The 21,679-nt window shown below is 39.8% G+C and overlaps 1 protein-coding gene across 9 annotated transcripts in view; it reads left to right on the forward strand.

Moving 5' to 3' along the window:
- MDM4 (MDM4 regulator of p53) overlaps window positions 1–21,679 on the forward strand; it is a 42,875-nt gene that overhangs the window by 15,816 nt on the left and 5,380 nt on the right. For 4 of the 9 annotated variants that reach the window (XM_044267695.1, XM_044267694.1, XM_044267697.1 and 1 more), the window contains 9 exons: window positions 206–318; window positions 2,521–2,595; window positions 6,691–6,824; window positions 7,881–7,936; window positions 12,388–12,455; window positions 13,193–13,292; window positions 15,883–16,043; window positions 17,909–18,058; window positions 20,301–20,381. In XM_044267695.1, coding sequence (XP_044123630.1) covers window positions 241–318; window positions 2,521–2,595; window positions 6,691–6,824; window positions 7,881–7,936; window positions 12,388–12,455; window positions 13,193–13,292; window positions 15,883–16,043; window positions 17,909–18,058; window positions 20,301–20,381 — 903 coding nt within the window. In that variant the 5' untranslated portion in view covers window positions 206–240. Of the gene's footprint in view, window positions 1–205; window positions 319–2,520; window positions 2,596–6,690; window positions 6,825–7,880; window positions 7,937–8,521; window positions 8,941–12,387; window positions 12,456–13,192; window positions 13,293–15,882; window positions 16,044–17,908; window positions 18,059–20,300; window positions 20,382–21,679 lie in introns of those variants that run through there. The other 5 variants (XM_044267698.1, XM_044267700.1, XM_044267699.1 and 2 more) reach the window with 5 other exon arrangements.

Genomic DNA, 21,679 nt, shown 5'->3' on the forward strand with positions numbered 1-21,679 from the left:
GACTCTTAATTAAGCTCTCCAGTTTTTTAGAGGATCTGAATTTAGAAAGGGATCAGAAGAGTATCGAGAACCATTTGCGTAGGGTCCTTTGATACATGTGTCTTTTTTTTTTTTTTTAACTTTCTGCTGGCTGCTGTTTTGTAAATCTTCAAAGTGAAAATTTTCTGCTTTAGAAGAGATTTCATAACTTTTTTTTCCCTTCTAGATTTATCAGCAGACGGCAATTTCTTCACTGCCAAAATGACCTCACTTTCCACCTCTGCCCAGTGTTCAACTTCTGACAGTGCTTGCAGGATCTCTCCAGAACAGACCAATCAGGTAAATCATTTTTAGGCATTCCTAGTTTTCTGTAAGCTTTTAAAAAATTGAGTTGGAGCACGTAGGTAACTTTACTGACTTTTATTGACTTAGGATTTTATGTAGAGCAGAAAGGATTATTTTCTAAATGCCGTATTAGGGAAACTAATAAATAGTTTCACTGCTCAAAATTTGAATTGATTATTGGTTAAATAAAGATGTGGAGGTTACACATTGCTTAAAATACAGTACATTTTGAAAATTTATGTTTTAGGGTATGGGTGGCTTGTGGAGAATTTGGGGCCAAGTTACATGTTTGTTTTCTATCTCTCTTGCTTCATTTTAACAAGCTTGTTTTCTTTAAAATTAATTTTAAATTGTAAATATAGCAAATGTATTCTTATAAAATTCAGTTTTATAATGTGTTTATTTATAAAGTATTTAGCTATAGAGACTCCTTGACCGTCTCCTCCCTTCTTTGCCCAAAATCCCCTCCCCCTAAGATAACACTATACTCTTTATTTACTATTTATTATTAATTAGGTGTGTCTTGTTTCAGTTCTTTTCCTCTAACATATAAAAATACATAATTTTTGGGTGCCTGGGTGGCTCAGTGGGTTAGGCCGCCGCCTTCGGCTCAGGTCATGACCTCAGGGTCCTGGGATGGAGTCCCGCATCTGGCTCTCTGCTCAGCAGGGAGCCTGCTTCCTCCTTTCTCTCTCTCTGCCTGCCTCTCTGCCTACTTGTGATCTCTCTCTGTCAAATAAATAAATAGAATCTTTAGGGGCGCCTGGGTGGCTCAGTGGGTTAAAGCCTCTGCCTTCGGCTCAGGTCATGATCCCAGGGTCCTGGGATGGAGCCCTGCATTGGGCTCTCTGCTCAGCAGGGAGCCTGCTTCCTCCTCTCTCTGCCTGCCTCTCTGCCTACTTGCAATCTCTGTCAAATACATAAATAAAATCTTTAAAAAAAAAAAATAAATAGAATCTTTAAAAAAATTATAAAAAAAATACGTAATTTTGTCACTTGTCTTCATAAACATTGCACAATATATATAGTATTGTGTACCTTACTGTATGATGAAAGTAGAATTTGGATTTGTTGGGGGAAAATGTGGCTTATGTAATAGATGGTTTTGATATAATTGTCCATCTCTGGAAGAAAACAAATGAAGACCTCAAACTTTGTACAAAAACAAATTCCAGATAGATGAAGATTTAAATGTAAAAAGTGAAATAATGTTAGAGGAAAATTTAGGAAATGGTTGTGAAACTTCAGGATGAGAGGGGCTTTAAATAAGACAAAACCAAAGAGGCTGTAAGAGGAAGAGAGAGACAAATTTGACCATAAAAATTTTAAAGATAAAACTGTGTGGTTAAAGACAGACTCCACAGTCAGAGTCAAGAGATGTCAAAGTCGGGGCGCCTGGGTGGCTCAGTGGGTTAGGCCACTGCCTTCGGCTCGGGTCATGATCTCGGGGTCCTGGGATCGAGTCCCGCATCGGGCTCTCTGCTCAGCAGGGAGCCTGCTTCCCCTCTCTCTCTGCCTGCCTCTCCATCTACTTGTGATTTCTCTTTGTCAAATGAATAAATAAAATCTTAAAAAAAAAAAATTATTAAAAAAAAAAAAGAGAGAGATGTCAAAGTCACTATCCCTTGTGTGTTTATACCACATCTGGTTTATCTGCCCACCTGTTGGCGCAGTTTGGGTTGTCCATCTTTTGGCTATTGTGAATCATGTTCCTGGGAACACTGGTGTACAAATACTTGTTTGAGTTCTACTTTCAGTTCTTTGGGGTATATACCTAGGAGGGGAACTGCTGGGTCCTATGATAATTTTGTGTTCAACTTTCTGAGACACTGCCAAACTATTTTCCACACCAGCTGAACCATTTATCTTCCCACCAGCTGTGCACAAGGGTTCCAGTTTCTCCATACCCTTGCCAATGTTTATTTTTGTCTCCTTTTTTCTTTTTATTTTGCCGTCTTAATAGGTGTGAATGTGTTGTCTTTTGAAAATGTGATTTTTCAGAGAGGTAACAGGTAGTAGTCCGATTATCTGCTATTATTGTAGGTATTGGAAGATTGTATGTTATTAGATGGTAAGTATCTACCAGGGTTTGTTAAAAAATATATATATATTTAAGGGGCTTTTCTTGTTCCCTAGGGTTTGAGAAACCAAGCTAGTTGGAATATAAATAACAGGTTTTTTTAATGTTTCTATCAGGTACGACCAAAACAGCCACTTTTGAAGATTTTGCAGGCAGCAGGTGCACAAGGAGAAATGTTCACCGTTAAAGAGGTAAGCCGTCAAAGAGAATTCTCAGTTTTTGTTTTTGTTTTTTTTTAAAGATTTTATTTATTTATTTGACAGCTCACAAGTAGGCAGAAGGGCAGACAGAGAGAGAGAGAGAGAGAGGAGGAAGCAGGCTCCCTGCTGAGCTGAGAACCCGATAAGAGGCTCAATCCCAGGACCCTGGGATCATGACCCGAGCCGGAGGCAGAGGCTTTAACCCCCTGAGCCTCCCAGGCACCTCGAGAATTCTCAGTTATAAGAACAGCTGAGAAGTAAATGCTGATGAAAAGAAAAAAAGTAGTAGCTGATGAATATGTAGTTCTGACATCAGGCCCAAGAAAGGAAATTCTCTTCCTGAAGTACTAGAAAGGCAACTTTTGCTTGTTTTAAAGACTACTGAGCTAAATTGAACTTCATATTTCCTTTAAATTTCCTTTTGAAGTATGTTGTCAGCCAAACATAAAATTAACTGTGAATTCATTGATCTCTGAGTTAAAATGCAAAGCATGTACAAGATTAAAAAATGACACTGTCGATGATTTATAGGATGTACTGCCAGGCAGGAATTAAATGCAGTAGTTTTTCATTATAAATGTGTCAGATACTCTTCTGAGCACTGTGAGTTATTTTAAACACTTATGCATTTAAATAACTTATTTAGCATCTAAAGGTTTTTTGTTTTGTTTTGTTTTTTAACAAAACCAAATTGAATTCCTTAAGTGGAAAAGACTCAGTATTAAAATGTTAATCTCTCTGAACTGCTTGCATTTAGTAGGATAAAAATCTAACCTTTTCTAATGGGAAGAAACAAAATTATCAAGCTTTTTTTTTTTTTTTTTAACTTTTCTGAAAAACTTAAGGAACACTGAACTTCTGAGCCGTTATATCTCTCAAGGAAACAAATTGGGAGCATTTTAGATTTTCTAGAATATTCATATTTACTTTATCATTTTAAATTAAGTACATCATTTTGGACTGTATCTTTAGAATTCTGAAACTATTATTGAAGTATGAATTTTTATTTTTTATCTTTTTTTTATTAAAGATTTTATTTATTTACTTATTTGTCAGAGAAAGAGAGAGAGAGAGATCACAAGCAGGGGGAGCAGCAGGCAGAGGGAGAAGCAGGCTCCCCGCAGAGCAAGGAGCCCCATGTGGGACTCAAACCCGGAACCCTGGGATCATGACCTCAGCCAAAGGCAGACACCCAACCGACTGAGCCACCCAGGTGTCCCAGAGTATGAATTAAAAAAAAAAATTATTTGCAAAGAGTGCAGGGGCATATGCATTGGGGGAGGGACAGAGAGAGAATTTTCAAGCAGCCTCTGTACTAAGTGTGGGACCTGGTGTGGGGCTCAATGATCTCATGACCCCCATAAAATTGTGACCTGAGCCAAAAACCACAAGTCAGTGCTTAACTGACTTAACTGACTGAGCCACCCAGGTCCCCTGATGTATGGAATTTTATATCAGTAAAGTTGTTAAAATGAATTATGCTATCTCCTTCAGTCATGTGGTAGAGGTTTCCTGGGTTAAGAAGAAATTAAGTACATATTGGTCAGAAAGAATATTTTACTGGGGAAGAAATTGCAAAGAGTCAGTTTATATGAAGCTCTCTATTATGAATTTTGACCTTACCTGGTGCATAAAGAAGAATTTCCTAATATTTTTAATTTTTCAAAGATTTTATTATTACTATTTTAAAAAACATTTTCTTTATTTGTCAGAGAGAGAGAGCACAAGCAGGCAGAATGGTATGTAGAGGTAGAGAGAAAAGCAGGCTCCCTGCTGGACAAGGAGCCTGATACAGGATTCGATCCCAGGACCTTGGGATCATGATGGGATCATGACTGGATCATGACCTGAGCTGAAGGCAGTGACTCAACCGACTGAGCCACCCAGGCGCCCCTAATTTTTTATTTTTTATTTTTATTATTATTTTTAAAGATTTTATTTATTTATTTGACAGAGAGAAATCACAAGTAGATGGAGAGGCAGGCAGAGAGAGAGAGAGGGAAGCAGGCTCTCTGCTGAGCAGAGAGCCCGATGCGGGACTGGATCCCAGGACCCTGAGATCATGACCTGAGCCGAAGGCAGTGGCTTAACCCACTGAGCCACCCAGGCGCCCCCTATTTTTATTTTTTTAAATATTTTATTTATTTATTTGACAGACAGAAATCACAAGTAGGCAGAGAGGCAGGGGAAGGGAAGCAGGCTCCATGCTGAGCAGAGCGCCTGATGCGGGGCCTGATCCCAGGACCCTGGGATCATGACCCGAGCCGAAGGCAGAGGCTTTAACCCTGGTTAACCCCCGCTACCCAGCGCCCTGCTAATTTTTTATTTTTAAATATTGGTTCTCAGTATGTGCATTGAGGCAGTATGGTATAATGAGAGTAGTAATTTTTTTTTTTTTTTAAAGATTTTATTTATTTATTTGAGAGAGAGACAGTGAGAGAGAGCATGAGCGAGGAGAAGGTCAGAGAGCGAAGCAGACTCCCCATGGAGCTGGGAGCCCGATGTGGGACTCGATCCCGGGACTCCAGGATCACGCCCTGAGCCGAAGGCAGTCGTCCAACCAACTGAGCCACCCGGGCGTCCAGAGAGTAGTAATTTTGTATACATTATTAATGTTTTATTTTAACGTTTTTTAGCTGAATGCATTTATTTTATTTTATTATTTTTTAAGATTTTATTTTTAAGTGATCTCTACACCTAATGTGGGGCTTGAGCTCACAGCCCTGAGATTAGGGGTCGCATGCTTTACTGACTGAGCCTGCCAGGTGCCCCTGAACACTTTTTCGCACCAGATGCTGGAATGGAAGCTTGTAGATCAGTTCAGCGGACTTGTGATAGTGTCCGATTTCACAGGTGCAGCAGTACCAGGACTGTAACGGTGAGGTTTCTTCACCCCTCCAGAAGAGGGCACACTCTTGCAAGTGGCCTTTTGTAGTCAGTCACTTCTTCAGAGCTTTACCACCAGTTGATATTTGAGTGGTCTGCTTTGCGCAAGCCCTAGTGTAGAGGTCTTACCTTCTCCCCCTTCTCCTTCAGCTGGAGCTCTGGGAGTTAGAGGTGGTGATGCTGTGGCAGTGGCTGCAGACAATTATGTACACATTTATAGGGTAGATGATCTATATTGTCTTAGAAGAGCTTATTTTGGATTTATTTCTTCCGGAAGTTGGACAGATAAAATATAAAACTTCCTCCTTTTTCTCTTCCAGTGGTTATTCTTCCCCATCTTACTTCTTCCTAGGTATTTGATGATCTGGGGCGAAATGTTGCTTGGTATAGAAGGGAGCTTAGGAGCATTATTGTACCAATATAATGGGGACAGTGTTGGAAACATCTGTGCAGGTATCTAATAATTCCTGAGAAGTTGGGGCCTAAAGATACAGATAGCCGCTTTGGTTTGCATGTGGTCTCTGACAGCAGAGGGTTTACTGTCATTAAGTGAACTTAATTATTAAGTATTTTTTAAAAAATCTGCATGGAGAAAACATTAGGAAAAAATAGATCACTTAAAACTTTTTGAATCATGATCTTGTCTGGGTTCCTTCCATTTTTGTGAACTCTGTGAAAAAAGCCAGATAGACTAAATTTTTATTTGATAGACACTAGATTCTGTGTTTTATGCACTTATGGTGCTGATGGCTTGTTAACCATTGTACTTCATTTGCCAAAAAAGAATTAAACGAATATGCATCAGAAGTGTCTTATAGTTACGTGTTCCTGGACTTGGAATATATTTTTATGGCCCAGGCACATATAAAGTCTATTCTAGTCATGGAATAGGCCTCTTTATTTGGACTCGTGAGAACATTTTTATGGGGATACTAGGTAAATTCAACACTCTTTCTCACTGTCAGACCGCTGCGTTTCTGTTTTAAAAGTAAGTCTCTTGATGTCCAGCATGATAATAAGTGGCTGAACCTAGTAGTTGGGGACAACCGTCTTGTCATAGGACTCCTTCCACAAGCACTGACATTCATGCTCACTCATGGTTTCTCTTTTTCTAACAAACTAATGTACCTTCCCTTCTCATAATTAACTTGTGTTTGGAGCAGCTGGCAGACCTCTTCCTGTGATTTTATTGCCCTGCAGGTCATGCATTATCTCGGCCAGTACATAATGGTGAAGAAGCTTTATGATCAGCGGGAGCAACATATGGTGTATTGTGGCGGAGATCTTTTAGGAGAACTGCTAGGACGTCAGAGCTTCTCCGTGAAAGATCCAAGGTAAGAAGATTGAAGATTTGTTTGTCTTTTTGGGTGCTTCTAACAACTCAGTCTCCATAGGATATTAGTGGTTATTTATTTCTTTAGTCAATCAATATTTAAGGGTCTCCTGTGAGGTCCTGAGAATGTGTTCGTGAACAGCGATCTCAGAGTCTATGGAGTTTAAGGAGCAGTGAGACAGTGGATGCTCTTCCCCGTCTTCTATCAGGTTATCATACCGCACGTAGTAAATTACACTGAGAGAGTTAGAGACAAAGAGGTACATGAAGCTGCATTGGGGTGGGATTTAGGGTCTTATTGGTTGGGGTCCGTATGGTTCCTTGAGGAAGTGCTATTTGAGCTGAAGCTACAGGATGTGTGAGGAATGGGAGTGATCTGGGAGAGGGTTGGAGAACTGGCAGATTCAACATCATGTGCAAAGGCCTGGGTAGGAGGAGCTTGGTGTGGCTAGGTTAGAATTTTGTGAAGCAGCTGTTACAGAGAGGAAGACTGAGCTGATGAGCGAAATGTAGCATCGCTGGGCGGTTTGAGACCGAAGATGGGCTTCATAAGAATCGCAGTAGAACTAACTTCTTTGACCTGTTGTGCAACTTTCTCCAGCCACATGGGGGTGTATATGGTTGTTACAGAGTGAAAGGCAGATTAGTAATTAAGAAGCCATTGTTTTCTTTCTATAGCTTTGTGATGACTGTTGCTTCTGCACTCATTTTGTCTTACTGTGGTTAGACTCCCTTCCACCCCTTCCCCAGTTAAAATTGTAAAACTTGATTCCTCGTGGGAAGGAATGGTCTCCAAAGGAAATCTTGTGTTACTGTTAGCTAATTAAATAAAATGTAAATTAATTAGTGTCTTAATGGGGGCAAAGTAACACACGCATTTGGACATGAGTATCTTGACATTTAAATAATTACAAACAAACCTGTTCTGGGGGAAAACATTCTGCTTCTCCGTGTGTTACAGAGAAAGTTGAGAGATCATGTACCAAATAGACATACAACATTTTAATGGAAAACCATGGGGTTATTAAGTTTTTGTTTTTGTTTTTGTCTCTGACAGCCCTCTCTATGATATGCTAAGAAAGAATCTTATCACTTTAGCCTCTGCTACTACAGGTACGTCACATCCTCTTTCTTCAACCTGTGTCACAGCTTTGAGCTCAAGGGGGCAAATGATGGGAAAACTAAGCAGGATTAAGATGGAAATGGAATGCTGTGTTGGCATGATTGGGAGGGACACCTGTCATACAGAATGTTATTAGGATGTTAACTTCATTGTGGAAAATTTCAAATAAACTAAATAGATAAGTATAATGCCCATCTCTTACACTTAGTAATTGTTAACATTTTGCCGCATTTGCTTTATATGGACATTTTTTATTCTTAATTTTATTTTTTTTTTTCCATCTGGATATACTTTTAAAATCTCGAACAGATAAGGACCATTTTCCTTTAAACAGAACTGTAGTGTCGTTCTTATACTCAAGAAAATTATTAATAATATAAATAATAACTCCATAATATTATCCAATAGCCAGTATGTGTATAGTTGACCCCCAGTTATCCCAGAAAGGCCTTTTACATTTGGCTTGTTGAAATCAAGATCCAGACCAAGTCCACACATTGCGTTTGGTTGATATGCCTGTAAGTATCTTTATAAAACAATTCTCCTTTTATTTTTATGTCATTTATTTGTTGAAGAAATGGATCATTTGTCCTATAGAATTTCCCACATTCTAGTGGTTGCAAGATTGTATCCTTATGATGTCCTTTAACCTGCTTGTCTGTTTCTTTTATTTCCATTAAACTAGTAACGCTTGAATAGTTTCAAGTTTAAATTTTTTGCCGAGAATTCGTAGGTGGTGCTTTGTACATCTTTTGCATCACACCTGAGCCATGTAAAGGTCGACTTGTCCCTCTTTCAGTGATGTTGATTCTGTGGGCACACATGCTGTTATCTGTTATCAGGGTCCCCAGGAACCTTTCACCTAATGGCTTTAGCTTTCTGTTGTATGAATGCCAGTTTGTCTGACACCCTTTGCTTGATTCCATATCTTTTAAAGATTTTATTTATTTATTTGACAGAGAGATCACAAGTAGGCAAAGAGACAGGCAGAGAGAGAGGAAGGGAAGCAGGCTCCCTGTCTAGCAGAGAGCCTGATGTGGGGCTTGATCCCAGGACTCTGGGATCATGACCTGAGCTGAAGGCAGAGGCCTTAATCCACTGAGCCACTCAGGTGCCCCAATTCCATATCTTTTAAATACTGTCCTCTGGGTTTAAATTACTCTGTATGTGCAGGAAGTGGACTGCTCTTGGGGTCTGAAGTGTAGTGTGTTAGAAATCAGTGAAAACTGGATATAACTGAAATGTAACCCTATCTGTTACTCCTTTCCAAATAATGAAACCCTCCCCCCCCCATTTCTCTGTGAAGGCCTTTTGTGAGTTTCAAATTAGATTTTAGGTAACCTTATCCTTTAAAGAAAGCCAAGTTTGTGATTCTTTTAGATTGGTTATCTTCTAGTAGTTTAGTGAAACAATTAATTGAAAAGAATCCATTCCTAATAAAGATTTATGATTTAACGTGAGAGCAGAGAGACTGCTTTCGTAGTGAAGTGTGTCTTTGAATTTACATTGAATTTTGGAGCCTGTTGTCTTCATTGAGCCATTTGCTCACTTCACCCAGCTGTAAATTTCTGTTGAGAGGGAAGGCCTTGCAAATAATATAGCGCTTTATTGAAATTCAGTCACTTGTGAAATAGTAGGGCTTTCCTGGGATGTTCACTGCAGGCTGAACTGCACGGAGGATTTTATCATTTGCTGATCTACGCTTTCAGTAGAATTTGTTTTCTGATTGTTCTCTGGATAAGTCGAGTGGGTCTAATTCTCACTTTTCCTCTCTCTTTCTCTTGCACTTGGAGCATTTAACATGCCATCTATTAAAATGAACATTTCAATAATATTTCAGTTGATCCTAACAACAACCCTGCGAGGAAGGTCTGGAGATGCTGAAACGGAGGGGTTTTTGTTTGTTTGTGGTTTTGATTTTTGCTTTTTTTAAAAAAAGATTTGATTTATTTATTTATTTTTAAAAGATTTTATTTATTTATTTGCCGGAAGGAGGAGACACAGCGAGAGAGGGAACACAAGAGAAAAGCAGGTTTCCCACTGAGCAAGGAGCCCAGTGTGGGACTCAGTCCCAGGACCCTGGGATCATGAACCGAGCCAAAGGCAAATGCTTAACAACTGAGCCTCCCAGGAGTCCTGATTCTATTTATTTGACAGAGAAACACAGTGAGAGAGGATAACATAGGCAGGGGGAGTGGGAGTGGGAGAGGGAGGAGCAGGCTCACCGCAGAGCAGGGAGCCCTATGCGGGGCTTGATTCCAGGACCTTGGAATTATGACCTGAGCTGAAGGCAGACGCTTAACGATTGAGCCACCCAGGCGCCCCTTTGATTTTTGCTCTTAATAGAATAAATGATTTGTCCAAGATTAGGTGCCACTGATAATTGGTAGAATGGATATTTCTGACTGACTGGTTCTTGGGCTTTTCATTGTGCCACACATTGATGTCATAACAGTTTGCCCCAATTAATTTTTCTTAACACATTTCTCTCTTAACATGAAATGTTTAAAAGATTTTGTTTGTTCTTGTCACTTTGAAATGATTTTAGTTAGAAAAAAGTAATAAAAGTTTAATAAAGGGTTCCAAATATTCTTTACCCAGATTCCCCAAATGATAACTGACATCTTGTATAACCATAGTACCATGTTAAAAACCAGAATATTGCCCCAAAATACTTTTGATTGTCTGCTCTTGACTTGCCCTTGCTTTGGTGCTTGTGGTTGGTTATCGCTGTTGATCTGAATGAATTGGGTTGCTTGTGTTTTAATTAAAAGGACAAACGAGAAAAATGTTTTTTATATCACCTGTTGTACACCTTTGCAAGTGGGTTAAACATTTTATTTTGATGGTTGAGAAAATGTCATTGTTTAAAGTAAAGGTGGCTCTTTTATGAGGCATTTGTCCAAATCTCCACATGTATACCAACAAAATGACAAATAAATGACAGGCTTTATTTAGTTTAAAATTCCTTTGTACGTTGTGGGTTTTCCCACATAATTTCTTTTTGCTTATAAATTTTCATTTTTTTAAAAAAATATCTTATTTATTTGAGAGAGGGCATTTGAGAGAGAGCGAGAGCTCACTCACTAGTTGGGGGGAGGGGCAGGAGAATAGGGAGAAGCAGATTCTTCACTGAGCAGGGAGCCTGACTTAGGGCTCAGTCCCAGGACCTTGTAATCATGACCTCAGTCGAAGGCAGATGCCCAACGGATTGAACCATGCAGGTGCCCTGCTTCTAAATGTTTTAACCTGAGGAAGATATAGGAAGGCATTAGAACTATAAAGGACAATATCAAGTTGCTTTAGTAAAGAAATGCTTTATCTGCATTGTCTCGTTAGTTGATCTTTGAAGACCACTGGGGTCAGAAAATGCTATCTCTCGAACTTCTCAGTATTCTCTGTTGACCTATAAAAATGCTTGTAGAAATCACGCTCTTTAGGATTACAGTTCTGAAATTTTTTGCGTTGTGCAAACTAACTGAATTATCAAACCACTTGGAGGATCCATATTCTTTTCCCTGGCAGCCTCTATGACGTGAGGATGGGGTTCTCCATAAATGTCTTATCTCTGGACCTGATAATAGCTAACGAACCCAACCCTTGGTAGACTTATTTGGAAACATTTCAGTTACATATAACCTCATATAATGAGCAGTCTAGGTTACTAAATTCTCTGCACTTTGTCGTTTTCCTGTAGCTGAGTTTTCATCTTCTGTTCTGCTTGAAAAATTTCCAAGTCCTCAAAATACATTTCTCTCAGACTATCTGAGAATTACTCTCAGGTTATTGTTTTCTTTGCTTTCACTGGCTTTGAGAAAAACTTTATCTGCTCTCCCTTCTTTCTTAGGAAATGTTTATAGTAACTGGGAAAAATTAAAAAACTACTGCATATTTATGTATTGGGAATTTAAACCAGGAAATCATCACTGATGCTTTAGAATGTAAGTTTGCACGAGGTGCTATTGTGTTATGAAGCAAGTGAGGAAAATTCCAGATTTTCAGATTTCATAACCCTGTATAACTTTAACAGTTGAAAGTAAAAATTAAAGACCGAACTTTTTTGCTGTGGTTTACAAGTTAGGCAGATTGGATAATAAACATCTGTGGGAAGAGATAATAAAAAATACTCTCCATTATTTCTTGGTTGGAATCACTTTCATAGAAAAATGTGAAAGTTTGCCATGAACATTTTTTAGTTATTTTTCATTTTCTCCCAGATTACATTTTGGTAATAACATTTTGAACAAAGCCTGTCTTGGACTTTGCTGTTTTTATCAGTTTTGATTTTTCCCTTTTGGATGAGAGCTTTGCCCAGCCAACATGGAGAAGTACATCTTTAGGGAGCACACCTGGCTCCAGGGTTGTTTGCTGAGGTCCTTTTTATGTGGAAAGAACGGTTATTACCAGGGAAGGTTTTCCTTTTGTTTTACTTGCTATCCAGATGCTGCTCAGACTCTCGCTCTCGCACAGGATCACAGTATGGATATTCCAAGTCAAGACCAACTGAAGGTAAAATCACCACACGGTGACTTCTTTTGTTGTACAGAGTGGCCCCTTCTCTGTACCTATGGATCTTGGACTCCCAAGACCTTTCTCTGAATGTGGTAAGAATTTAACAAGAAAGGTTCTTGGGAGTTCACAGACCAGGGACAGAGTGAACTTCTCTGTTCTGCCCATAACAGAGTTCCAGTCTCTGAATTTTTCTTTGGGATGTAGCACTTCTGATCTTCAGTTCCTCCAGTTGCATTTTCTTTGGGGTTTGTGTATGCCTGTGTGTGTGATGGTGTCCATATGTAGGTGTTTTGAGAAAACTGCTTTATTAGATTTTAGCAGGCTTTTTGCAGTTGAGTTCATGTCAGGCCATTCTTAAAGCTTCTTGAGACCTGGGAAAACTTTATGATCTTCTTGGTATATGCTGAGGGTTTCTCATGTTTTCTGAATTATGCCTAATTTTGTAGTCTAGAGGCTTTTCATTGATAGCCTATTTTTAACAGTAGATTTTGGCCTTTTGTGCAGAGATTTTTTTATTCCCCTAGGTTTGGGATTCTCTTAGTGCTGCTCACAGTGAGTTAAGGAGAGGTGTTGCCTTTATTTGATGACTATTGCGAACTCCAGAGATCTCTTTCTTGTGCGTAACCCATTGTGCCGCACGCTGACTGGTGAGCCAGGACGGAACTGCTACATCCCCGGGTCTCAGTCATTTTTACGGCACTGACAGACATCTTTCCCTTTTTTTTTTTTTCCAGCAAAGTGCAGAAGAAAGTTCCAATTACAGGAAAAGAACGGAAGAAGGCAATATTCCTGCACTGCCTACCTCACATCATAAATGCAGAAGTTCTAGAGAAGGTAAGTTTTGGGTTAAGGCTATACATTTTTTACTTTTTCTTTCTTTTTTTTTTTTTTCCTTTTATTGATGACTTCTAGAAATGGGATTTATTCAACATTTAGCACTGGCTGCAATTGAGACCATTCTATAGACAACTCCAAAAATAATAATGCACTTTCTTTGTATATGAAGTAGGAGGGTCATATGTCATCCTTACTTCTCATTCTTCTCCAAAAACTTTTCCTTTACCCTAGTGACCGTTGTTAACTTTGAAGATGGTAGTGCTCTTTTAGCAACCTGTGTTTACTGGGGTGGACTGGTGGGGTGAGACCTGTCCTTTGGTTTCATACTAATAGAAGATCACTACAGATAAATCAATTTACCACCTAGTCAAGCTGCCTTGGCCTTTTAAATTTTGACATACTTGTATATATTCAGTCCAGTTAGGCTTCTTATTTTGATCTATCTGCTTCAGGTGAAGGCTAATTTTTGTAGAGTTTTGAAGTTTGCAGAGATGATGTATACGTAGTCTGTCAGAGCCAAGAATGAGCCCTCAGGAGCCTAGTAGGTCCTTCGTTTGCCCTTGGATGATAGTCCTCGGATCTTTGCCATCTGTACTAGATACGCTATGCTCAGGTTAAATGACTTAATTGATATTTTGAAAGTTTGCCCCAAGCTCTGCTTAATAAAGTATCCCCTAAAATTTTTTCTCTACAGGAGTATAAAATAATAAATTATTCAAGCCTTTTATGACATGATAGTTTCTAGTTTAGGTACTGGCTCATACTTAGAGCAATGGCAGGTTAGATCTCTAGCAACATCCCAGAACGTGATGCTGCTTTAATTGTTTTAAATGTTAAGAATTGAATCCATTTATCATACAACCGAATTTTGAGCTACCTAGTCACCTGGGAGCTTATTTCCTGTCTGTATGGTATTAAGTGTGTAATTTTTTCTTTAAATGTAGGTCTTTGGTTATTTGCCACTCAAAAGGCTATTTGAAATGTAAGAATAGCCAATGTAAGAGACTGTGTGTAGCTTGTGCTGTAAATTTTGAGGATAAAGAGCTTAGTATTTTCAGAAAAGTGTGTAGGTAGAAAGGTCAGACTTTGTGTATGTGGAAAGGATATTTCTATTGCCCTTACGGGATGTTTGAGAGCTTGAAGAGACGAGGATATCTTTAATATGGCATCATCTCAGGGATTTGGGTTTTGATTATCTAGTAATGAGTAAGTAAAAAGCTAAATTTTTCCCTGAACTTAATGGGCAGGGTTCAATATAATTTGTAAGTAGATAAGGTAATCCTTTGTTCTGACAGGGACCAATTTATTTCAAGTTTTTAGGCATGGGCACCTCAACACATTTTAACACCCATGGTTGCTATGGAAATGGCTGGTGCACCGGGAAGAGGTAGAGGAGAGTGAGAAAGTAGGAACAGAGGAGAGCACAACAAAAAAAGATTGGATGATGGCATGTTGTGGTAGCAGCAATTTTTTTTTTTTAAGATTTTATTCATTTATTTGACAGACAGAGATCACAAGTAGGCAGAGAGGCAGGCAGAGAGAGAGAGAGAGAGAGGGAAGCAGGCTCCCTGCTGAGCAGAGAGCCCGATGCGGGACTTGATTCCAGGACCCTGAGATCATGACCTGAGCCGGAGGCAGCGGCTTAACCCACTGAGCCACCCAGGTGCCCGGTAGCAACAAATTTATGTTAGTCACCACCTCGAATGTCACTTGGATGTACAACACGAGATCTTTTACTTGGAATATGTGGCCCCTTCTTAGGTTTGAGGTTTGCAGTATTTCTAGATCTTAGATAACCCCAAAAGAGCCCATTGATCCAGAAAGGACATTGGTGTTTTATAATGGTTGTTAGCCATCTGAACATGAACTCGTGAGAAACATCCCTAAATATGTAGCAGTGAGATGGCCTTGACAACCTTGTGAGTGCCCATTCGGTCTGGACTGCCTTGTTTCAGTCTTCAGGTTCGGCCGCTCTGCTACCACTGTTGCAGTCCATGGATCAAGCCACCATCAGGCATCATGTACTAGAACAAGTCTCTCTTTGGTCATTGCCGTGCTCTGAATTTTTAACATGGCGCTAAATAACCATTTTGAAATCCTCTAGAGCAGTGTCATTGTTTGGGTGTTTTCAGAGTTTAGATTTTTTTTTTTTTTTAAAGATTTTATTTATTTATTTGACAGAGAGAAATCACAAGTAGGCAGAGAGGCGGGCAGAGAGAAAGAGGAGGAAGCAGGCTCCCTGCCAAGCAGAGAGCCCAATGCAGGACTCGATTCCAGGACCCTGAGATCATGACCTGAACCGAAGGCAGAGGCTTTACCCACTGAGCCACCCAGGCGCCCCAGAGTTTAGATTTTTTGATAAATGATCATCTGCTTTTAGTGTCATTACTTTTTAATGAACGGCTCCTGAATTTGAGAGGAGGTCCGGGCTCTGTGACTGCAATATTTGATTTCTGTTTCTTTCAATATATTGGCTGTAGAAATTTCTTTTGACCTGTCTTGTAAAGAGATTATAAGTGTTACAAAGCGAGTTTTGATTCTTAGTGTTGTGTAGGTAGTTACTGTCCTTTCCGTTTGACCGCTGTAGATGAAGACTTCATAAAAAACTTAACCCAAGATGAGACATCTAAGCTGGACCTTGGGTTTGAGGAGTGGGATGTAGCTGGGCTGCCTTGGTGGTTTTTAGGAAACCTGAGGAGCAACTATACACCTAGAAGTAATGGCTCGACTGATTTACAGACAAATCAGGTAAATGTCACATTGGAAGAGTAACTACCTGTTTTTTTTTGTTTGTTTTTTTAAAGATTTTATTTATTTATTTATTTGACAGAGAGAGACACAGCGAGAGAGGGAACACAACTAGGGGGAGTGGGAGAGGGAGGAGCAAGCTTCCTGCTGAGCGGGGAGCCCGATAACGGAACTCCCATCCCAGGACCGTAGGATCATGACCCGCGCTGAAGGCAGACGCCCAATGACTGAGTCACCCAGGCACCCCCGTTTTGTTTTTGAAAAGAGTAACATTCTTGGTTACTCTTCACCCACTGCATTCTATAAGAATTCTCATTTAGCGCCACCTGTGTGCGTCTGCTGCTCAAATCTGTATCCATAGCCCTGACCTCTTCTCTAAATGCCCAGCTTCTGTGCTCAGCTGCCTACTCACCACCTCCGCTTAGATGATCGGACATTGAACGTGTTCAAACCCCAGAGCTCTGGGTTTTATTTTTAATTTTTTCTAAACATTCCTGTACAGCCTTTCCTTTTCCGTGAATCTCCCTTCTATCCAGTCCTTCCAGCCAAATCTCAAGGGATGGTATCAATTTCTTTCTCTGTCATATGCCACATTCAGGTTTTCAGCTCTTTATCCAAAACATATCCAGACTCTTAACGACTTTTATTACTTCTGGTGCGGTACCCTAATTCAAACCATAAACGTTCTGTTCCTTTGTCTTACTTATAGTCTCTTTTTCACTTCTCACTTCGAAAACCTGTTATTCTATTTTGTTTATGTGCCTCTTGCCTTTTCACCCCTACTGAAATGTAAGTCCACGGCTTCTCATTATTCATCATTCTATTACTTAGTACCTAGAACAGTATCTGACACGTAATAGGAGTTCAGGGAGTATTTGCTCAGTAAACGAATGGATATAAAATAGTGGCAAAAAAAAGTAAGTTTTCTCTTAGGAATAGTGTAGAAAAGCAGGTCATAAAATATCCATAGACGAATGCGAAAGAACGTCATATTTAAAGTCGTTTAAGAATTCAGAAAGAGTCAGGACAGGAGATTTTAGTTACCATCAGTATTTCTTATATTTCAATAAACATTATTATTTTTAAAGATTTTATTTATTTATTTATTTAGAGAGAGCAGGTGAGTGGAGGGAGAGGGAGAGAGACATCTCAAGCAGACTCTGTACTGAGTGTAGAACCGTAAGTGGGGCTCAGTCTCATGATCTTGAGATCATGCCCTGAGCCAAAATCCAGAGTTGGATGCTTAACTGACTGAGCCACCCAGGCATCCCTCAGTAAACATTATTTGACCATAAAGGAAGTAATACAGTTAATAGAATTGTTTTCTAGGTTTTCAGTGTGCCACCTTTGGAAAGGAAATTTTAGGGAATGGATTCTGTTTAGTTGAGCAACTATGAGTCTTTAGCTTTTAAGCTTTCAGTACTGTTTCTTAGGTGTTATACCCAATTTACTGTTCTTTTCTTTTTTCTTTTTTTTTTTTTTTTTTAGGCAGAGAGGCAGGCAGAGAGAGAGAGAGAGGGAAGCAGGCTCCCTGCTGAGCAGAGTGCCCGATGTGGGGCTCGATCCCAGGACCCTGAGATCATGACCTGAGCTGAAGGCAGCGGCTTAATCCACTGAGCCACCCAGGCGCCCCCCAATTTACTGTTAAGATAGAAAATTTCTTGCCAGGCTCCCTATATCCACTCATTAGTTCATAGGTAGTAGGTGCCAAGTAGATATCTGTTGAATGAATAGACATCTGCCAAAGAAAGGCTAGCTGTTCTTTGGAGGTGTGTGAAGATAAGAGTTTTGGGTTCATTTCTGTTGGTTCAATGTCACCGATAAGCCTCCGACTACAAAAACTCATGTTTGTTTTTTTCTACTAGGATATAGGTACTGCCATTGTTTCAGACACCACAGATGACTTGTGGTTTTTGAATGAGTCTGTATCAGAGCAGTTTGGTGTGGGAATAAAAGTTGAAGCTGCAGACACTGAAGAAACAAGTGAAGAAGTAGGGAAAGTAAGAGACAAAAAGGTATGTGTGGAAAATTTGACGTTGGTTGTATTTATGTGCACATAGTATATTCTGTTCAGATCTGGTGTCCTGTCCCTTGGTACCACAGATGAGTCACATAATCCCCCCTTTTTATTTTCTAATGTTTTCCTCTATCCGGTTTTCAGGTTCATATTACATTAACCAACACCCTCTTAAAAATAGGATAGGACTGCATGGGTAAAACTCCTTCCTTAGAAGCAAAAGCTGTACTTTTCTCCTTGTCTAATCTCTCACTGTGGATTTTTTGCTTCTGGTGACCTTGCTTCGCTAACAAGGCAAAGTTCTAAGTGGCCATGGAAGCCTGCAGGGAAAAAATTCTTACTTTTTGGATGTCTCAATGTCTTCCACAGTCATTCATATCTAAATGGAAGTAGGCAGGTGGGCTCTTCTTACATAGTTGGAGTTTAAATAAGAGGGAAGAAGAGAGAGAGTTAGAACTCCAAATACACAGTGTGAGCACACCAAGAGTCATAAAAGCATGTGTTCAAGTCTCAAAGGAGATTGGACTGCAGATCCAATGCCTGACGCTGATAGGATTCTCAGTAAACATCTATTGAGTAAATATAACAAAACACAGATCTAAATAGAGTCATCTTTTTAATTTGAGGGACTTTCATAGTAACTTGGATTCCTGAAGGATATCCTGGTATGTTTATAGGCAGATCGATGCTTGGGTCCTGCTAGACTAGTTGTATGCGTAGCATCAGAAGGGACTGTAAGTGGCTGGAATGAAGACAAAGGTGACATTTGGAAACTTCCATTGAGAGACATGGAACTTAAAATACTTGAACTTGTGAGAGAAAGTTGCCATAAGGAGGTTCCTAATTATATCATAATTGATTTTATTCCATTTGCTAGAGCATAAAATAGGGTTTTAATTTTTAAAATTTTATTTTATTTTTTAAAAGATTTTATTTATTTGACAGAGAGACAACAAGAGAAGGGAACACAAGCAGGGGGAGTGGGAGACGGAGAAGCAGGCTTCCCGTTGAGCAAGGAGCCCGATGCGGGGCTCAAACCCAGGACCCTGGGATCATGACTTGAGCTGAAGGCAGACACTTAATGACTGAGCCACCCAAGTACCCCAATTTTAGAATTTTCAATTCTGAATTTGAAAATTTAGAGGACACTTACCACATTTCTTGACTTTCTTTTTCTTGGTCCATAGGCAATTTTTTAAAAAAGATTTTTTATTTATTAATTAGAGCAAGAGAGAGCACAGCAGGGTGAGGGGCAGAGGGAGAAGCAGGCTCCCCACAGAGCAGGGAGCCCGATGCGGAGCTCGATCCCAGGACTCTGGGATCATGACCTGAGCCGAAGGCAGACGTTTAACTGACTGAGCCACCCAGGTGCCCCAACGGGCATGTTTTTATAAGACAACCAGAATGCACATAACTAGTTTTACTTTTGAATGTGAAATTTACTTTTCATAAACTACTTTTTCATTCTTCACATCTTAGTTCCTTATTTTATGTAGTGCTTTTCACTTCATTTTCTCATGCAGTCCTTACTCTTGTAAATGTCTGCCTAAATTTCCAAGATAAAAAATTTCCACGTTGGGTGGGAGGTTGGGGTACCAGGTGGTGGGTATTATAGAGGGCATGGATTGCATGGAGCACTGGGTGTGGTGAAAAAATAATGAATACTGTTTACTGAAAATAAATAAATTAATTTAATAAAAAAAAATTTCCACGTTTAATGATTTGTAGCTTTTCTGCTCTGATCCTATTTATTTTCATTAAGGTCATACATTTGGGTGCCCTCTTGTATGTGGTGATCCTTCTGGGCACTTTCCAGTCATTTCTTCTACTGAGCTGCCTGCTGGGCACGCACAGAGTCATAGTAAGCCGTTTGCTTTTCAAGTGGTAGTGATGGAGGCAGAATGTGATCTTTTTTTTTTTTTTTTTTTTTTTTAGATAAATGTATTATTATTATTATTATTTTAAGATTTTATTTATTTATCAGAGGGGGGGGAGAGAGCGAGCACAGGCAGACAGAATGGCAGGCAGAGGGAGAAGCAGGCTCCCTGCTGAGCAAGGAGCCCGGATGTGGGACTCGATCCCAGGACGCTGAGACGATGGCAGCTGCTTAACAAACTGAGCCACCCAGGTGTCCCAGAATGTGAGCTTTAAATCAAAGCTCTTCTGTCTCTCTTGCTTTCAGATTATAACCTCATCTAAACTAGGTAAACCTTACTAATGAGATGTCTTTGCCCACGCAGGTGCTTGAAGCGGGAAAAAATGATGACCTTGAGGACTCTAAGTCTCTAAGTGACGATACTGATGTAGAAGTTACCTCTGAGGTATGAGTAAGCTAGTAAAAAAGCTGTTTCCCGCCACCTGCGGCTTCCATTGTGATCGTTCAGCAGTGCCCTTGTGTTGAAGAAGGCCATTTCCCCCGTTTCTGTCTTGCCTTCCTTGGTGTTAAGACATGTTGGCTTCTTTATATCTTGTTAGAGGTTTTTATTGCAATTTGGAGAAGAGGAGGGTGAGTTGACCTAATCCTCTCCCCACCTTGAAAGGGGTGACTTAAATGCCCGTGTGTGCCTTTCTTCCTGCTAACAAAATTCTTTGGATACGATGCAGTGGATACACAGGAGTTATTTAAAATACTCCTACACTACTTTACCCACTAAACAGCCCTCCATAATCCTAAAGCTAGACCTGTAAGCGATCTCAAATTCCTTGTCAAGAATAAAGATCACATTTTCACTGCTTTCTTAATAACAAACCAATGGAGAATGGCCCAATTTCCACCTAGGTTTACATTAACGAGGGCTAGTAAATGCAGATAGAGTATTAAGCTGTTAGGTATTAGGTGTGGATTTGTCATCAAATGTGACAGCCGAGGTGTAGACTCACACATAGTTTTGCTTTTCTCTTTTCATGCTAGCTCCCCATTTTTCTTCCAGTGCTGCACTCAGCTCGCCTGCTTGGAAGAAGGGTGATGGGGGAAGGAGAAGGGAGGGGGTTTTATAGTTTGCTGCTTTTAGAATAGTTGGAGGTTGTCTCTGGTATTGAGGCTCCCCTGCTCCCAGCCTGCCACTGTTGACCATTATGATAATGCATTGCAAATTATCTGTCTGTGCGTAGCTAAGTAATAAAGTGGAATATATTGGTCCATTAAGTGTTCTTGACCATAATATAAATAGCAGAGATAAGTGTTTCCATCTTAATCAGACTTCTGTGGCTACTTGGGCCCAGAAAACCCATTAAGCAAATAGACTGTATTTCATCAAATCAAAGACGCCATTTAATTTAATAAGCCCTATTATTTTATGTACTACTAAAGAAAAAGTGATGCCAATTAGATTATGACACACCATCAGTTATGAATTCCAAATGTTTGTGAAGTCTCTCTCAGATTCTGTATAGCATTTGATGATCTGAGGATCTTAAACTGGCAAGAATGTTTTGACGCTCTCTGAAGACCACCCAGTTTAACAAATGGTCATGTCCCTGCCTCTTGGCCTAGGCAGTTGAATTATGCCTTCTAAATGTGAAGTGTGCGGCCTTCATTCTGAAAGTAATCAGGATTGCCTGTGTCAAATCATTGATCCTGTCAAAGTCAGGCAATTATCCACATTAAATACTCTTGACT

The sequence above is a fragment of the Neovison vison genome, chromosome 10 (genome assembly GCF_020171115.1).
Source record: "Neovison vison isolate M4711 chromosome 10, ASM_NN_V1, whole genome shotgun sequence".
NCBI lineage: Eukaryota > Metazoa > Chordata > Mammalia > Carnivora > Mustelidae > Neogale > Neogale vison.